Source organism: Babylonia areolata, chromosome 11, assembly GCF_041734735.1.
Source record: "Babylonia areolata isolate BAREFJ2019XMU chromosome 11, ASM4173473v1, whole genome shotgun sequence".
In the NCBI taxonomy this organism is placed as follows: domain Eukaryota; kingdom Metazoa; phylum Mollusca; class Gastropoda; order Neogastropoda; family Buccinidae; genus Babylonia; species Babylonia areolata.
In genome coordinates, this window is record NC_134886.1 from 29,294,964 (window position 1) to 29,310,531 (window position 15,568).

The 15,568-nt window shown below is 43.2% G+C and overlaps 1 protein-coding gene across 1 annotated transcript; it reads right to left on the reverse strand.

Moving 5' to 3' along the window:
- Positions 1-4,591: 4,591 nt before the first annotated feature.
- On the reverse strand, positions 4,592-15,276 carry LOC143287203 (uncharacterized). The gene is made up of 6 exons (XM_076595148.1): positions 15,253-15,276; positions 12,673-12,863; positions 11,480-11,927; positions 9,371-9,401; positions 7,489-7,979; positions 4,592-5,030 (listed from the first exon to the last, which is right to left on the reverse strand). Exons 1-6 carry the CDS (start codon positions 15,274-15,276, stop codon positions 5,028-5,030), a joined length of 1,188 nt encoding a protein of 395 aa, XP_076451263.1. The 3' UTR covers positions 4,592-5,027.
- Between the last annotated feature and the right edge of the window lie 292 nt (positions 15,277-15,568).

Consider the following 15,568-nt stretch of genomic DNA (forward strand, 5'->3'; position numbering starts at 1 on the left):
ATGACCTTGGTGCTGGTCTCCGTCGACCGGTGCTGATGTCCCCCTGGCGTGGAAGTTTTGATACGTAATTATTATTGTCACTATTCCTTTGTTTGTTTTTTTCTTACTTTTTATTTAATTTCTGTATATATCTGCTTACTTATTTTCTTCATCTGAATTTGAATTTTATTTTCATTGCATTTTGTTTGTATACAAACATCTTTATTTTTTATTTGTTTATATTTTTTGTTTATTTATTTACTCATTAATTCAGTTATGTATCCATTTATTTGTTTATGCATATCTTTTAATTTTTCCTCAAGGCCTGACTACACACGTTTGGTTACGCTGCTGGTCAAGCATCTCCTTAGCAGATTTGTTGCAGCATATATGGATTTGTCTGAACACAGCGACGACTTGGAGTAACTGAACGGAATTGAACTGTTTTCGAACGGTGTTCGTTCTTTCCTACTTTCCATATGAAACTGGTGTAAAATCTCTCGACAGGGTTGATCTCATATGCAGGAAGTATAAGCCATACGCTTTACCTGTGGACACTATCAAAGGCCTTCTCGAAATCTGTTATATGCTAATACCAACATATTTTTCTTTTCGTAGCTGAGATCAGATCTTAAATGAGGCAATGTGCTGCTTGATGGTTTGGCACACTTGTTCCTTTGTGACTGGAAGGCTCACGGTGGTACTGCCTTCAATACTGACTGTGCCTACATGATCTTCACCAGTCAGTCATAGCGAATTTCACTAATTTCTAGTTTGGGTACAAAGTCTGATTTTAAAAGCAATCCCTCACCTCAAGGCGACCGTGGCCCCATGTTCTGGACTCCTCCTCGCGTTGACCTTGGTGCTGGTCTCCGTCGACCTAGGTGATGATCTCCGATGACCTAGGTGCTGATCTCCATCGACCATGGTGCTGATCTCCGATGACCTTGGTGCTGGTCTCCGTCGACCGGTGCCGATGTCCCCCTGGCGTGGAAGTTTTGATACGTAATTATTATTGTCACTATTCCTTTGAGGGTTTTTTTCATACTTTTTTATTTAATTTCTATATATATCTGCTTACTTATTTTCTTCATCTATTTTAATTTGAATTTTATTTCCACTTCATTTTGTTTGTATACAAACTTTTTAATTTTTTATTTGTTTATTTTCTATTTGTTTATTTATTTACTCATTAATTCAATTATGTATCCATTTATTTGTTTATGCATATCTTTTAATTCTTCCTCAAGGCCTGACTAAGCACGTTTGGTTACGCTGCTGGTCAAGCATCTTCTTAGCAGATTTGTTGCAGCATATATGGATTTGTCTGAACACAGCGACGATTCGGAGTAACTGAACGGAATTGAACTGTTTTCGAACCGTGTTCGTTCTTTCCTACTTTCCATGTGGAACTGGTGTAAAAGCTCTCGACAGGGTTGATTCCATATGCAGGAAGTATAAGCCATACGCTTTACCTGTGAACACTATCAAAGGCCTTCTCGAAATCTGTTATATGGCAATACCAACATTGTTTTCTTTTTGTAGCTGAGATCAGATCTTAAATGAGCCAATGTGTTGCTTGATGGTTTGGCACAGTTGTTCATTTGTGACTGGAAGGCTCACGGTGGTATTGCCTTCAATACTGACTGTGCCTACATGATCTTCACCAGTCAGTCATAGCGAAATTTCACAAATTTCTAGTTTGGGTACAAAGTCTGATTTTAAAAGCAATCCCTCACCTCAAGGCGACCGTGGCCCCATGTTCTGGTCTCCTCCTCGCGTTGACTTCGGTGCTGGTCTCCGTCGACCTAGGTGCTGGTCTCTGACGACCTTGGTGCTGGTCTTCAACGACCTAGGTGCTGTTCTCTGACGACCTAGGCGCTGGTCTCCGACGACCTTGGTGCTGTTCTGCGTCGACAGGTGCTGATATCCCCTTGGCATGGAAGTTTTGATACGTAAGAATGTGTGCGAGTGTGGGTGTGGGTGTGGGGATTGGGAGGCGGAGGTAATCTGGGAAATGGGGAGTGTGCGTACTTTTATGTATCGGTGCTCGTGTGTTTTTAACTGTGGTGTTGACTTTTTTTTATGATTTCATCTCCGTGAAACTGCATGTTTGTTGCATATCTGTTGTGTATATATATATGTGTGTGTGTGTGTGTGTGTGTGTGTGTGTGTGTGTGTGTGTGTGTGTGTGTGTGTGTGTGTGCTTGTCTGTGCGTCTGTGTGTGTCTGTGTTTACATATATTTCCTTATTTATTTATTATTGTTATTGTCACTATTTTTCAAGTTTGTATTTTTTAGTTTAATTCTTATCTGTGTAACTTGCATATCTGCTGTGTGGTGCAGCGTATATGGATTTGTCTGAACACAGCGACGCTTCAATACTGACTGTGCCAACATGATCTTCAAACCAGTCAGTAATAGCGATATTTCACTAATTTCTAGTGTGGGTACAAAGTCTGATTTTAAAAGCAATCCCTCACCTCAAGGCGACTGTGGCCCCCATGTTCTGGTCTCCTGCTCGCATAGACATCGGTGCTGGTCTCCGTCGACCTAGGTGATGATCTCCGATGACCTAGGTGCTGATCTCCGTCGACCATGGTGCTGTTCTCCGTCGATCTTGGTGCTGGTCTCCGATGACCTTGGTGCTGGTCTCCGATGACCTTGGTGCTGTTCTCCGTCGACCTTGGTGCTGGTCTCTGATGACCTTGGTGCTGGTCTCCGTCGACCGGTGCCGATGTCCCCTTGGTGTGGAAGTTTTGATACGTAATTATTATTGTGACTATTCCTTTGTTTTTTTCATACTTTTTATTTAATTTCTGTATATATCTGCTTACTTATTTTAATCTATTTTAACTTGAATTTTATTTTCATTGCATTTTGTTTGTATACATATTTCCTTATTTTTTATTTATTTATTTACTCATTAAATCAATTATGTATCCATTTATTTGTGTATGCACATTTCTTTTAATTTTTCCTCAAGGCCTGACCAAGCAAGTTTGGTTACGCTGCTGGTCAAGCATCTGCTCAGCAGATATGGTGCAACGTATATGGGTTTGTCTGAACACAGTGACGCCTCGGAGTAAGTGAACAGAATTGAACTGTTTTAAGCACTGCACAGGACAGGAATCAGACTCGCTGCCGGAGTCTGCACTAGTGGGTCACGGTAAAGTATGTGTAGTGAAACTGTGTTTGCTCTTTCCTACTTTCCATATGAAACTGCTGTAAAAGCTCTTGTTAGGGTTGATCCCATATGCACGAAGTATAAGCCATACGCTTTACCTGTGGACACTATCAAAGGCCTTCTCGAAATCTGTTATATGCTAATACCAACATAGTTTTATTTTTGAAAGTGAGATCAGATCTTAAATGAGGCAATGTCCTGCTTGATGGTTTGGCACACTTGTTCATTTGTGACTGTAAGGCTCACGTTGGTACTGCTTTCAATACGGACTGTGCCTACATGATCTTCAAACCAGTCAGTCATAGCGATATTTCACTAATTTCTAGTGTGGGTACAAAGTCTGATTTTAAAAGCAATCCCTCACCTCAAGGCGACGTGGCCCCCATGTTCTGGTCTCCTGCTCGCATAGACATCGGTGCTGGTCTCCGTCGACCTAGGTGATGATCTCCGATGACCTAGGTGCTGATCTCCACCGACCATGGTGCTGTTCTCCGTCGACCTTGGTGCTGGTCTCCGATGACCTTGGTGCTGGTCTCCGATGACCTTGGTGCTGGTCTGCGTCGAACTTGGTGCTGGTCTCCGATGACCTCGGTGCTGGTCTCCGTCGACCTAGGTGATGATCTCCGATGACCTAGGTGCTGATCTCCGTCGACCATGGTGCTGATCTCCGATGACCTTGGTGCTGTTCTCCGTCGACCTTGGTGCTGGTCTCCGATGACCTTGGTGCTGGTCTCCGATGACCTTGGTGCTGGTCTCCGTCGACCGGTGCTGATGTCCCCCTGGTGTGGAAGTTTTGATACGTAATTATTATTGTCACTATTCCTTTGTTTGGTTTTTTCATACTTTTTATTTAATTTCTGTATATATCTGCTTCTTATTTTCTTCATCTATTTTAATTAGAATTTTATTTTCATTGCATTTTGTTTATATTCAAACTTCTTTATTTTTATTTTTGTTTATTTTCTATTTGTTTATTTATTTACTCATTAATTCAAATATGTATCCATTTATTTGTTTATGCATATCTTTTAATTTTTCCTCAAGGCCTGACTACACACGTTTGGTTACGCTGCTGGTCAAGCATCTGCTTAGCAGATTTGTTGCAGCATATATGGATTTGTCTGAACACAGTGACGACTTGGAGTAACTGAACTGTTTTCAGTACGAAACTGTGTTCGCTCCATCGCTACCACCACTCACTACTACCACACCACCACCACCCAACCCACTCCCACCATCACCCACCAACCCCCCTCCCACCACCACCACCACAACCCTCCACTGCCTCTTCCTGTCACCACACACTGCCACCACCACTCACCACCACCCACCTACACCACTACTACCACCCCAGAACCCCACCACCACCACCAACCACCACCACCAGTGATTATGTGAGTGAAGCACTTCACCTCCTACCTAATCAGTGGCTATTTGATGTCCTGGTGATGACAATTCCTGGTTTCTGGGATGGAGTCGCTGGGCTGGTGTAATAAGTCCTTGACCTGTCAGAAACTACAAAACTCCCGACGTTCGGCCAGTTACTTGTTTATTCTCCATCATCACAAACGCAGACACTGCGCTCAACCGCACTCAGCTCAACCACTCTGTGCTGTGTAAGTGTTTGTGTTAGTGTATTAGTAGAAGGGTTAGGGTCTCAACATCATGCTCAACATCATGCTCAACTAGTGCAAACCACACTCATGCCACCCACTCTCAAGGGGGGACAGACAGACAGAAACACAGAGAGACAGACAGACAGATAGAAAGAAAGACAAAGATGTCTACGCAACTTCTCTTCAGCTGGCCTCCTCAGGTGCCTGGTATCATCGTCCTCTGTCAAGGTGTCCTCATGGTCCAGTCACTGAAGACATTCATACATCTTTTTTGGTCAGTGGTGGGTGGCTGTGTGGGTGGGTGTGGATGTGGGTGTGGGTGGTTATGGATGCAAGGGTGGGGCGTGTGGGTGTAGGAGTGTGGGTGTTGTGGGGCTGCAATGTGTGTGTGAATGTGAGTGTGTGTGTGTGTGTGTGTGTGTGTGTAGGGGGTGGGGTGTGTGTGTGTGTGTGTGTGTGTGTGTGTAGGGGGTGGGGTGTGTGTATGCACGTCTGTATTTTGGGTCATGTGGGAGCTACAAGTTATTGGAATGTGCGGGAATGTATATATGTGTGTATGTGTAAGGGGGGGTATGGGTGCATGTGAGTGCGTGCTTGAGTGCGTGCGTGTGTGTGCTGTGGAAGCTTTGATACGTAGGCATGTGTGTGTGTTTGGAGAGGGGGAGGGCGGGGAGGGGAGGGGGAGCCCACAAGTAATGTGGGAAATGGGGAGTGTGTGTGTGTGTGTGTTTATTTGTCCGGGCTCGTGTGCTTTTATGTGTAGTGTTGGGCCTGTGCACATTTGTTTGTGCTTTCATATCTGAAACTGCATATATGAAGTTGCACGACAACCAGCTGTATCTGTCAGGACCTCCGTTTCTCTTTCCCTCTCTCACTGACTCTACTCAGGCCTGCATCTCCAATCTGAAGACATGGATGAATAAAAACAAGCCAAAATTAAATGAGGATAAAAGTGAAATCATGATTATCATCCCACAAAGACTGTGCTACTCAGTCTCTCTTCCTTCCTAAGTCCTAAGTCTCCCTCAGTGGCACGGCCGTTCCTCTTTGGTCCATGATCTTGGTGTCATACTCGACCAATCTCTTTCCTACCAGCAGAATGTTGCAAATATAATTATGCAAATTGTGTTACTCTGCAATTCTCAGAACTGCATCCATTTATCATCTCCTGACTGAAGATGCCACCAAAACTCTCCTCTGTATCTTTGTGCTATCCTGCCCGGATTATTGTAATTCCTTTCTTCTTGTTTAACCCAGCTACCTCATTGCCAGACCAGAAAGTCGAGAACCATGCTGCTCATCTTGTCTTACATTCCTCTAAATTTGATCACGTCTCTCCTCTCCTTCATGCTTTACACTGGCTCCCAGTACAAGAATATATAATTATATTTATACTCAATACATAAAAAGCTTGTGTGTTTTACTCTCAGTGTACAGGGTTTTCACTATGTTCATTCGCCCAAGTGGTCTTTTTCGGAAAAAAATAAAATCAATACGACGAGTGGACTTTACAGATCTGTTGGCTGAGCCCTGAAGGTCATGATCAAAAATCAGTTGCGTACACATTCAAAGCACGTGCTAATATTCTTCGCGAACGTGAACGACGCCATTTTGTTTCAAGTTGTTGACCTGCCCATTCAATCCTATATTAATGGACAATACACGATAACATGTGATGGAAAGTTGGAGAAGGAGACCGTTAAATATTTATTCAGAAAAAGATTTGTGAACGCCTCATCACGTACTGGATTATGCCCCAAACTGCCATAAAAATATCCACAAAATCAGTCGGAATTCACAGTTAAAAATTGTAAACCATGCGAGTTAATACCCTTGAATTGATCACGATGAAACGGAAAAATTTTCAATCTTGACTTTTCTCAAAATGAAGTCCTTTTCACTTCTTACGACGTTTAGAAGTACTTGTACTTGGATCTACATGTTATTTGTTTAACAAAATACTAAATTTTCATATCAACTTTAACTATAAAACTAGAATGAACATAAGAGAAATTGAATCGACCATGTCGTACTACATTCCTGGCGGGTGTAACTAAACTTGTACATCTATCTATATCCAGTGAAAATGGCTAAATGTTGCAGTGTGATTGCGGCGATAACCACATCATCTTTACCACAGACTTTAAAAAAAGAATTTTTTTATCGCCCTTAAAGATTTTTTGAATGCCCAAGATACACCAGAATAATATGATTTAAACAGTGTTCTCACTGCGAATACTGCATTTGATTTATCGCCCTTTAAAAAAGTATGTTCAAATATTAAATTTTAGAACGTCAGTTAAGGAGCCATGATAGTGTAATGGAAATGGCAGTTTCTTCTCACCCGAACACGCAGGGTTCGAATCTGGTTAGGACTTTTTTTTTTTTTAACCCGAAGCTTTATAATAACAAATACAGAACACATTTTAACGGGGTTTTTTTGGGGGGGGTTTTTTGTGTATCACAGTGAGTCTTGAAGGCCTTGCCTCTCTTGTTTTCTTTTTGTAGCTGAGATCTGATCTTTAATGAGCCAAGGTGTTGCTTGATGGTTTGGCACACTTGCTCATTTGTGACACTGGAAGACTCATGGTGGTATTTCCTTCAATACTGACTGTGCCAACGTTATCTTCAAACCAGTCAGTCACAGCGAAATTTCACAAATTTCTAGTGTGGGCACAAAGTCTGATTTTAAAAGCAATCCCTCACCTCAAGGCGACCGTGGCCCCCATGTTCTGGTCTCATCCTCGCGTTGACCTTGGTGCTGGTCTCCGTCGACCTAGGTGATGATCTCCGATGACCTAGGTGCTGATCTCTGTCGACCATGGTGCTGGTCTCCGATGACCTCAGTGCTGGTCTGCGTCGAACTTGGTGCTGTTCTCTGTCGACCTTGGTGCTGGTCTCCGATGACCTTGGTGCTGGTCTCCGATGACCTTGGTGCTGTTCTTCGTCGACCTTGGTGCTGGTCTCCGATGACCTTGTCTCCGATGACCTTGGTGCTGTTCTCCGTCGACCTTGGTGCTGGTCTCCGATGACATTGGTGCTGGTCTCCGTCGACCTTGGTGCTGGTCTCCGATGACCTTGTCTCCGATGACCTTGGTGCTGGTCTCTGATAAACTTGGTGCTGTTCTCCGTCGACCTTGGTGCTGGTCTCCGATGACCTTGGTGCTGGTCTCCGTCGACTGGTGCCAATGTCCCCCCTGGCGTGGAAGTTTTGATACGCAATTATTATTGTCACTATTCCTTTGTTTTTTTCCATACTTTTTCATATTTAATTTCTGTATATATCTGCTTACTTATTTTCTTCATCTATTTGAATTTGAATTTTATTTTCATTGCATTTTGTTTGTATACACATTTCCTTATTTTTTATTTGTTTATTTATTTACTCATTAAATCAATTCTGTATCAATTTATTTGTGTATGCACATTTCTTTTAATTTTTCCTCAAGGCCTGACTAAGCAAGTTTCGTTACGCTGCTGGTCAAACTTCTGCTTTGCAGATTTGGTGCTGCGTATATGGGTTTGTCTGAACACAGTGACACCTTAGAGTAACTTAACGGAATTGAACTGTTTTCAGCACGAAACTGTTTGCTCCATTCTACTTTCCATATGAAACTGGTGTCAAAGCTCTTGATAGGGTTGATCCTATATGCAGGAAGTATAAGCCATACACTTTACCTGTGGACACTATCAAAGGCCTTCTCGAAATCTGTTATATGCTAATACCAACATAGTTTTCTTTTCGTACCTGAGATCAGATCTTAAATGAGGCAATGTGCTGCTTGATGGTTTGGCACACTTGTTCATTTGTGACTGGAAGGCTCACGGTGGTATTGCCTTCAATACTGACTGTGCCTACATGATCTTCACCAGTCAGTCATAGCGAAATTTCACTAATTTCTAGTTTGGGTACAAAGTCTGATTTTAAAAGCAATCCCTCACCTCAAGGCGACCGTGGCCCCATGTTCTGGTCTCCTCCTCGCGTTGACCTCGGTGCTGGTCTCCGTCGACCTTGGTGCTGATCTCCGATGACCTTGGTGCTGTTCTCCATCGACCTTGGTGCTGGTCTCCGTCGACCGGTGCCGATGTCCCCCTGGCGTGGAAGTTTTGATACGTAATTATTATTGGCACTATTCCTTTGTTTTCTTCTTCATACTTTTTATTTCATTTCTGTATATATCTGCTTACTTATTTTCTTCATCTATTTTAATTTGTATTTTATTTTCATTGCATTTTGTTTGTATACAAACTTCTTTATTTTTTATTTGTTTATTTTCTATTTGTTTATTTACTTACTCATTCAATCAATTATGTATCCATTTATTTGTTTATGCATATCTTTTAATTTTTCCTCAAGGCCTGACTAAGCACGTTTGGTTACGCTGCTGGTCAAACTTCTGCTTTGCAGATTTGGTGCAGCGTATATGGGTTTGTCTGAACACAGTGACACCTCAGAGTAACTTAACAGAATTGAACTGTTTTCAGCACGAAACCGTGTTCGCTCCATCCTACTTTCTATATGAAACTGGTGTCAAAGCTCTTGATAGGGTTGATCCCATATGCAGGAAGTATAAGCCATACGCTTTACCTGCGGACACTATCAAAGACCTTCTCGAAATCTGTTATATGCCAATACCAACATTGTTTTCTTTTCGTAGCTGAGATCAGATCTTAAATAGCCAATCTGTTGCTTGATGGTTTGGCACACTTGTTCATTTGTGACTGGAAGGCTCATGGTGGTATTTCCTTCAATACTGACTGTGCCAACGTGATCTTCAAACCAGTCAGTCGTAGCGAAATTTCACTAATTTCTAGTGTGGGTACAAAGTAGTGATTTTAAAAGCAATCCCTCACCTCAAGGCGACCGTGGCCCCATGTTCTGGTCTCCTCCTCATGTTGACCTAGGTGCTGGTCTCCGTCGACCTAGGTGCTGGTCTGCGTTGACCCTGTTGCTGGTCTGCGTTGACTGGTGCTGATATCTCCTTGGCATGGAAGTTTTGATACGTAAGAATGTGTGCGAGTGTGGGTGTGGGTGCGGGGATTGGGAGGCAGGGGTAATCTGGGAAATGGGGAGTGTGCGTGCTTTTATGTATCGGTGCTCGTGTGTTTTTAACTGTGGTGTTGGGCCTGTGCACTTTTGTTTATGATTTCATCTCTGTGAAACTGCATGTTTGTTGCATATCTGTTGTGTATATATATATATATATATGTGTGTGTGTGTGTGTGGTTGTCTGTGCGTCTGTACGTGTCTGTCTGTGTTTACATATATTTCCTTATTTATTTATTTATTATTGTTATTGTCACTATTTTTCAAGTTTGTATTTTTAGTTTAATTCTTATCTGTGTAATTTGGATATCTGCTGGGTGGTGCAGCGTAAATGGATTTGTCTGAACACAGCGACGCTTCAATACTGCCTGTGCCAACATGATCTTCAAACCAGTCAGTCATAGCTATATTTCACTAATTTCTAGTGTGGGTACGAAGTCTGACTTTAAAAGCAATCCCTCACCTCAAGGCGACCGTGGCCCCATGTTCTGGTCTCCTCCTCGCGTTGACCTCGGTGCTGGTCTCCGTCGACCTAGGTGATGATCTCCGATGACCTAGGTGCTGATCTCCGTCGACCATGGTGCTGATCTCCGATGACCTTGGTGCTGGTCTGCGTCGAACTTGGTGCTGTTCTCCGTCGACCTTGGTGCTGGTCTGTATCGAACTTGGTGCTGTTCTCTGATGACCTTGGTACTGGTCTCCGTCGACCGGTGCCAATGTCCCCCTGGCGTGGAAGTTTTGATACGTAATTATTATTGTCACTATTCCTTTGAGGGTTTTTTTCATACTTTTTATTTAATTTCTGTATTTATCTGCTTACTTATATTCTTCATCTATTTTAATTTGAATTTTATTTTCACTGCATTTTGTTTGTATACAAACTTTTTTATTTTTTATTTGTTTATTTTCTATTTGTTTATTTATTTACTCATTAATTGAATTATGTATCCATTTATTTGTTTATGCATATCTTTTAATTCTTCCTCAAGGCCTGATTAAGCACGTTTGGTTACGCTGCTGGTCAAGCATCTGCTTAGCAGATTTGTTGCAGCATATATGGATTTGTCTGAACACAGCGACGACTCAGAGTAACTGAACGGAATTGAACTGTTTTTGAACCGTGTTCATTCTTTCCTACTTTCCATATGAAACTGGTGTCAAAGCTCTCAACAGGGTTGATTCCATATGCAGGAAGTATAAGCCATACGCTTTACCTGTGGACACTATCAAAGGCCTTCTCGAAATCTGTTATATGCCAATACCAACATTGTTTTCTTTTTGTAGCTGAGATCAGATCTTAAATGAGCCAATGTGTTGCTTGATGGTTTGGCACACTTGTTCATTTGTGAATGGAAGGCTCACGGTGGTATTGCCTTCAATACTGACTGTGCCTACATGATCTTCACCAGTCAGTCATAGCGAAATTTCACTAATTTCTAGTTTGGGTACAAAGTCTGATTTTAAAAGCAATCCCTCACCTCAAGGCGACCGTTGACCTCGGTGCTGGTCTCCGTCGACCTAGGTGATGATCTCCGATGACCTAGGTGCTGATCTCCGTCGACCATGGTGCTGGTCTCCGATGACCTCAGTGCTGGTCTCTGTCGACCTAGGTGATGATCTCCGATGACCTAGGTGCTGATCTCCATCGACCATGGTGCTGATCTCCGATGACCTTGGTGCTGGTCTGCGTCGAACTTGGTGCTGGTCTCCGATGACCTTGGTGCTGGTCTCCGATGACCTTGGTGCTGGTCTGCGTCGAACTTGGTGCTGTTCTCCGTCGACCTTGGTGCTGGTCTCCGATGACCTTGGTGCTGTCTCCGTCGACCTTGGTGCTGGTCTCCGATGACCTAGGTGATGATCTCCGATGAACTTGGTGCTGTTCTCCGTCGACCTTGGTGCTGGTCTCCGATGACCTTGGTGCTGGTCTCCGATGGCTGGTCTCGGTCGACCTTGGTGCTGGTCTCCGATGACCTTGGTGCTGGTCTCTGATGACCTTGGTGCTGGTCTCCGATGAACTTGGTGCTGTTCTCCGTCGACCTTGGTGCTGGTCTCCGATGACCTTGGTGCTGGTCTCCGTCGACCGGTGCCGATGTTTCCCCTGGCGTGGAAGTTTTGATACGTAATTATTATTGTCACTATTCCTTTGTTTTTTTCATACTTTTTCATATTTAATTTCTGTATATATCTGCTTACTTATTTTCTTCATCTATTTGAATTTGAATTTTATTTTCATTGCATTTTGTTTGTATACATATTTCCTTATTTTTTATTTGTTTATTTATTTACTCATTAAATCAATTATGTATCCATTTATTTGTTTATGCACATTTCTTTTAATTTTTCCTCAAGGCCTGACTAAGCACGTTTGGTTACGCTGCTGGTCAAACTTCTGCTTTGCAGATTTGGTGCAGCGTATATGGGTTTGTCTGAACACAGTGACACCTCGGAGTAACTTAACGGAATTGAACTGTTTTCAGCACGAAACTGTGTTTGCTCCATCCTACTTTCCATATGAAACTGGTGTAAAAGCTCTTGATAGGGTTGATCCCATATCCAGGAAGTATAAGCCATACGCTTTACATGTGGACACTATCAAAGGCCTTCTCGAAATCTGTTATATGCTAATACCAACATAGTTTTCTTTTCGTACCTGAGATCAGATCTTAAATGAGGTAATGTGCTGCTTGATGGTTTGGCACACTTGTTCATTTGTGACTGGAAGGCTCACGGTGGTATTGCCTTCAATACTGACTGTGCCTACATGATCTTCACCAGTCAGTCATAGCGAATTTCACTAATTTCTAGTTTGGGTACAAAGTCTGATTTTAAAAGCAATCCCTCACCTCAAGGCGACCGTGGCCCCATGTTCTGGTCTCCTCCTCGCGTTGACCTCGGTGCTGGTCTCCGTCGACCTAGGTGATGATCTCCGATGACCTAGGTGCTGATCTCCGTCGACCATGGTGCTGATCTCCGATGACCTTGGTGCTGGTCTGCGTCGAACTTGGTGCTGTTCTCCGTCGACCTTGGTGCTGGTCTGTATCGAACTTGGTGCTGTTCTCTGATGACCTTGGTACTGGTCTCCGTCGACCGGTGCCGATGTCCCCCTGGCGGGGAACTTTTGATACGTAATTATTATTGTCACTATTCCTTTGAGGGTTTTTTTCATACTTTTTATTTAATTTCTGTATATATCTGCTTATATTCTTCATCTATTTTAATTTGAATTTTATTTTCACTGCATTTTGTTTGTATACAAACTTTTTTATTTTTTATTTGTTTATTTTCTATTTATTTATTTACTCATCAATTGAATTATGTATCCATTTATTTGTTTATGCATATCTTTTAATTCTTCCTCAAGGCCTGATTAAGCACGTTTGGTTACGCTACTGGTCAAGCATCTGCTTAGCAGATTTGTTGCAGCATATATGGATTTGTCTGAACACAGCGACGACTCAGAGTAACTGAACGGAATTGAACTGTTTTTGAACCGTGTTCGTTCTTTCCTACTTTCCATATGAAACTGGTGTCAAAGCTCTCAACAGGGTTGATTCCATATGCAGGAAGTATAAGCCATACGCTTTACCTGTGGACACTATCAAAGGCCTTCTCGAAATCTGTTATATGCCAATACCAACATTGTTTTCTTTTTGTAGCTGAGATCAGATCTTAAATGAGCCAATGTGTTGCTTGATGGTTTGGCACACTTGTTCATTTGTGACTGGAAGGCTCACGGTGGTATTGCCTTCAATACTGACTGTGCCTACATGATCTTCACCAGTCAGTCATAGCGAAATTTCACTAATTTCTAGTTTGGGTACAAAGTCTGATTTTAAAAGCAATCCCTCACCTCAAGGCGACAGTAGCCCCATGTTCTGGTCTCCTCCTCGCGTTGACTTCGGTGCTGGTCTCCGTCGACCTAGGTGATGATCTCCGATGACCTAGGTGCTGATCTCCATCGACCATGGTGCTGATCTCCGATGACCTTGGTGCTGGTCTGCGACGAACTTGGTACTGGTCTCAGATGACCTTGGTTCTGGTCTCCGATGACCTTGGTGATGGTCTGCGTCGAACTTGGTGCTGTTCTCCGTCGACCTTGGTGCTGGTCTCCGATGACCTTGGTGCTGTCTCCGTCGACCTTGGTGCTGGTCTTCGATGACCTTGGTGCTGGTCTCCAATGGCTGGTCTCCGTCGACCTTGGTGCTGGTCTCCGATGACCTTGGTGCTGGTCTCTGATGACCTTGGTGCTGGTCTCCGATGAACTTGGTGCTGTTCTCCGTTGACCTTGGTGCTGGTCTCCGATGAACTTGGTGCTGTTCTCCGTCGACCTTGGTGCTGGTCTCCGATGACCTTGGTGCTGGTCTCCGTCGACCGGTGCCGATGTTTCCCCTGGCGTGGAAGTTTTGATACGTAATTATTATTGTCACAATTCCTTTGTTTTTTTCATACTTTTTCATATTTAATTTCTGTATATATCTGCTTACTTATTTTCTTCATGTATTTGAATTTGAATTTTATTTTCATTGCATTTTGTATGTATACATATTTCCTTATTTTTTATTTGTTTATTTATTTACTCATTAAATCAATTATGTATCCATTTATTTGTTTATGCACATTTTTTAAAATTTTTCCTCAAGGCCTGACTAAGCAAGTTTGGTTACGCTGCTGGTCAAACTTCTGCTTTGCAGATTTGGTGCAGCGTATATGGGTTTGTCTGAACACAGTGACACCTCGGAGTAACTTAACGGAATTGAACTGTTTTCAGCAAGAAACTGTGTTTGCTCCATCCTACTTTCCGTATGAAACTGGTGTCAAAGCTCTTGATAGGGTTGATCCCATATCCAGGAAGTATAAGCCATACGCTTTACCTGTGGACACTATCGAAGGCCTTCTCGAAATCTGTTATATGCTAATACCAACATAGTTTTCTTTTCGTAGTTGAGATCAGATCTTAAATGAGGCAATGTGCTGCTTGATGGTTTGGCACACTTGTTCATTTGTGACTGGAAGGCTCACGGTGGTATTGCCTTCAATACTGACTGTGCCTACATGATCTTCACCAGTCAGTCATAGCGAATTTCACTAATTTCTAGTTTGGGTACAAAGTCTGATTTTAAAAGCAATCCCTCACCTCAAGGCGACCGTGGCCCCATGTTCTGGTCTCCTCCTCGCGTTGACCTCAGTGCTGGTCTCCGTCGACCTAGGTGATGATCTCCGATGACCTAGGTGCTGATCTCCGTCGACCATGGTGCTGATCTCTGATGACCTTGGTGCTGCTCTGCGTCGAACTTGTTGCTGGTCTCCGATGACCTTGGTGCTGGTCTCCGATGACCTTGGTGCTGGTCTCCGTCGACCTTGGTGCTGGTCTCCGATGACCTAGGTGATGATCTCCGATGAACTTTGTGCTGTTCTCCGTCCACCTTGGTGCTGGTCTCCGATGACATTGGTGCTGGTCTCCGATGGCTGGTCTCCGTCGACCTTGGTGCTGGTCTCCGATGACCTTGGTGCTGGTCTCTGATGACCTTGGTGCTGGTCTCCGATGAACTTGCTGCTGTTCTCCGTCCACCTTGGTGCTGGTCTCCGATGAACTTGGTGCTGGTCTCCGTCGACCTTGGTGCTGGACTCCGATGACCTTGGTGCTGGTCTCCGTCGACCTGTGCCGATGTTTCCCCTGGCGTGGAAGTTTTGATACGTAATTATTATTGTCACTATTCCTTTGTTTTTTTCATACTTTTT

Bases quoted from the DNA above. Each gene is read 5' to 3' on its own strand.
- LOC143287203 (XM_076595148.1), bottom strand. From the start codon at position 15,276: ATGTCATCGGAGACCAGCACCAAG. The intron at 9,402-11,479 runs GTCGATGGAGAT...GGCATATAACAG, and splicing joins CATCGGAGATCAGCACCATG to ATTTCGAGAAGGTCTTTGAT. The intron at 7,980-9,370 runs GTAAAGCGTATG...CTTCCACGCCAG, and splicing joins GTCTTTGATAGTGTCCGCAG to GGGGGACATTGGCACCAGTC.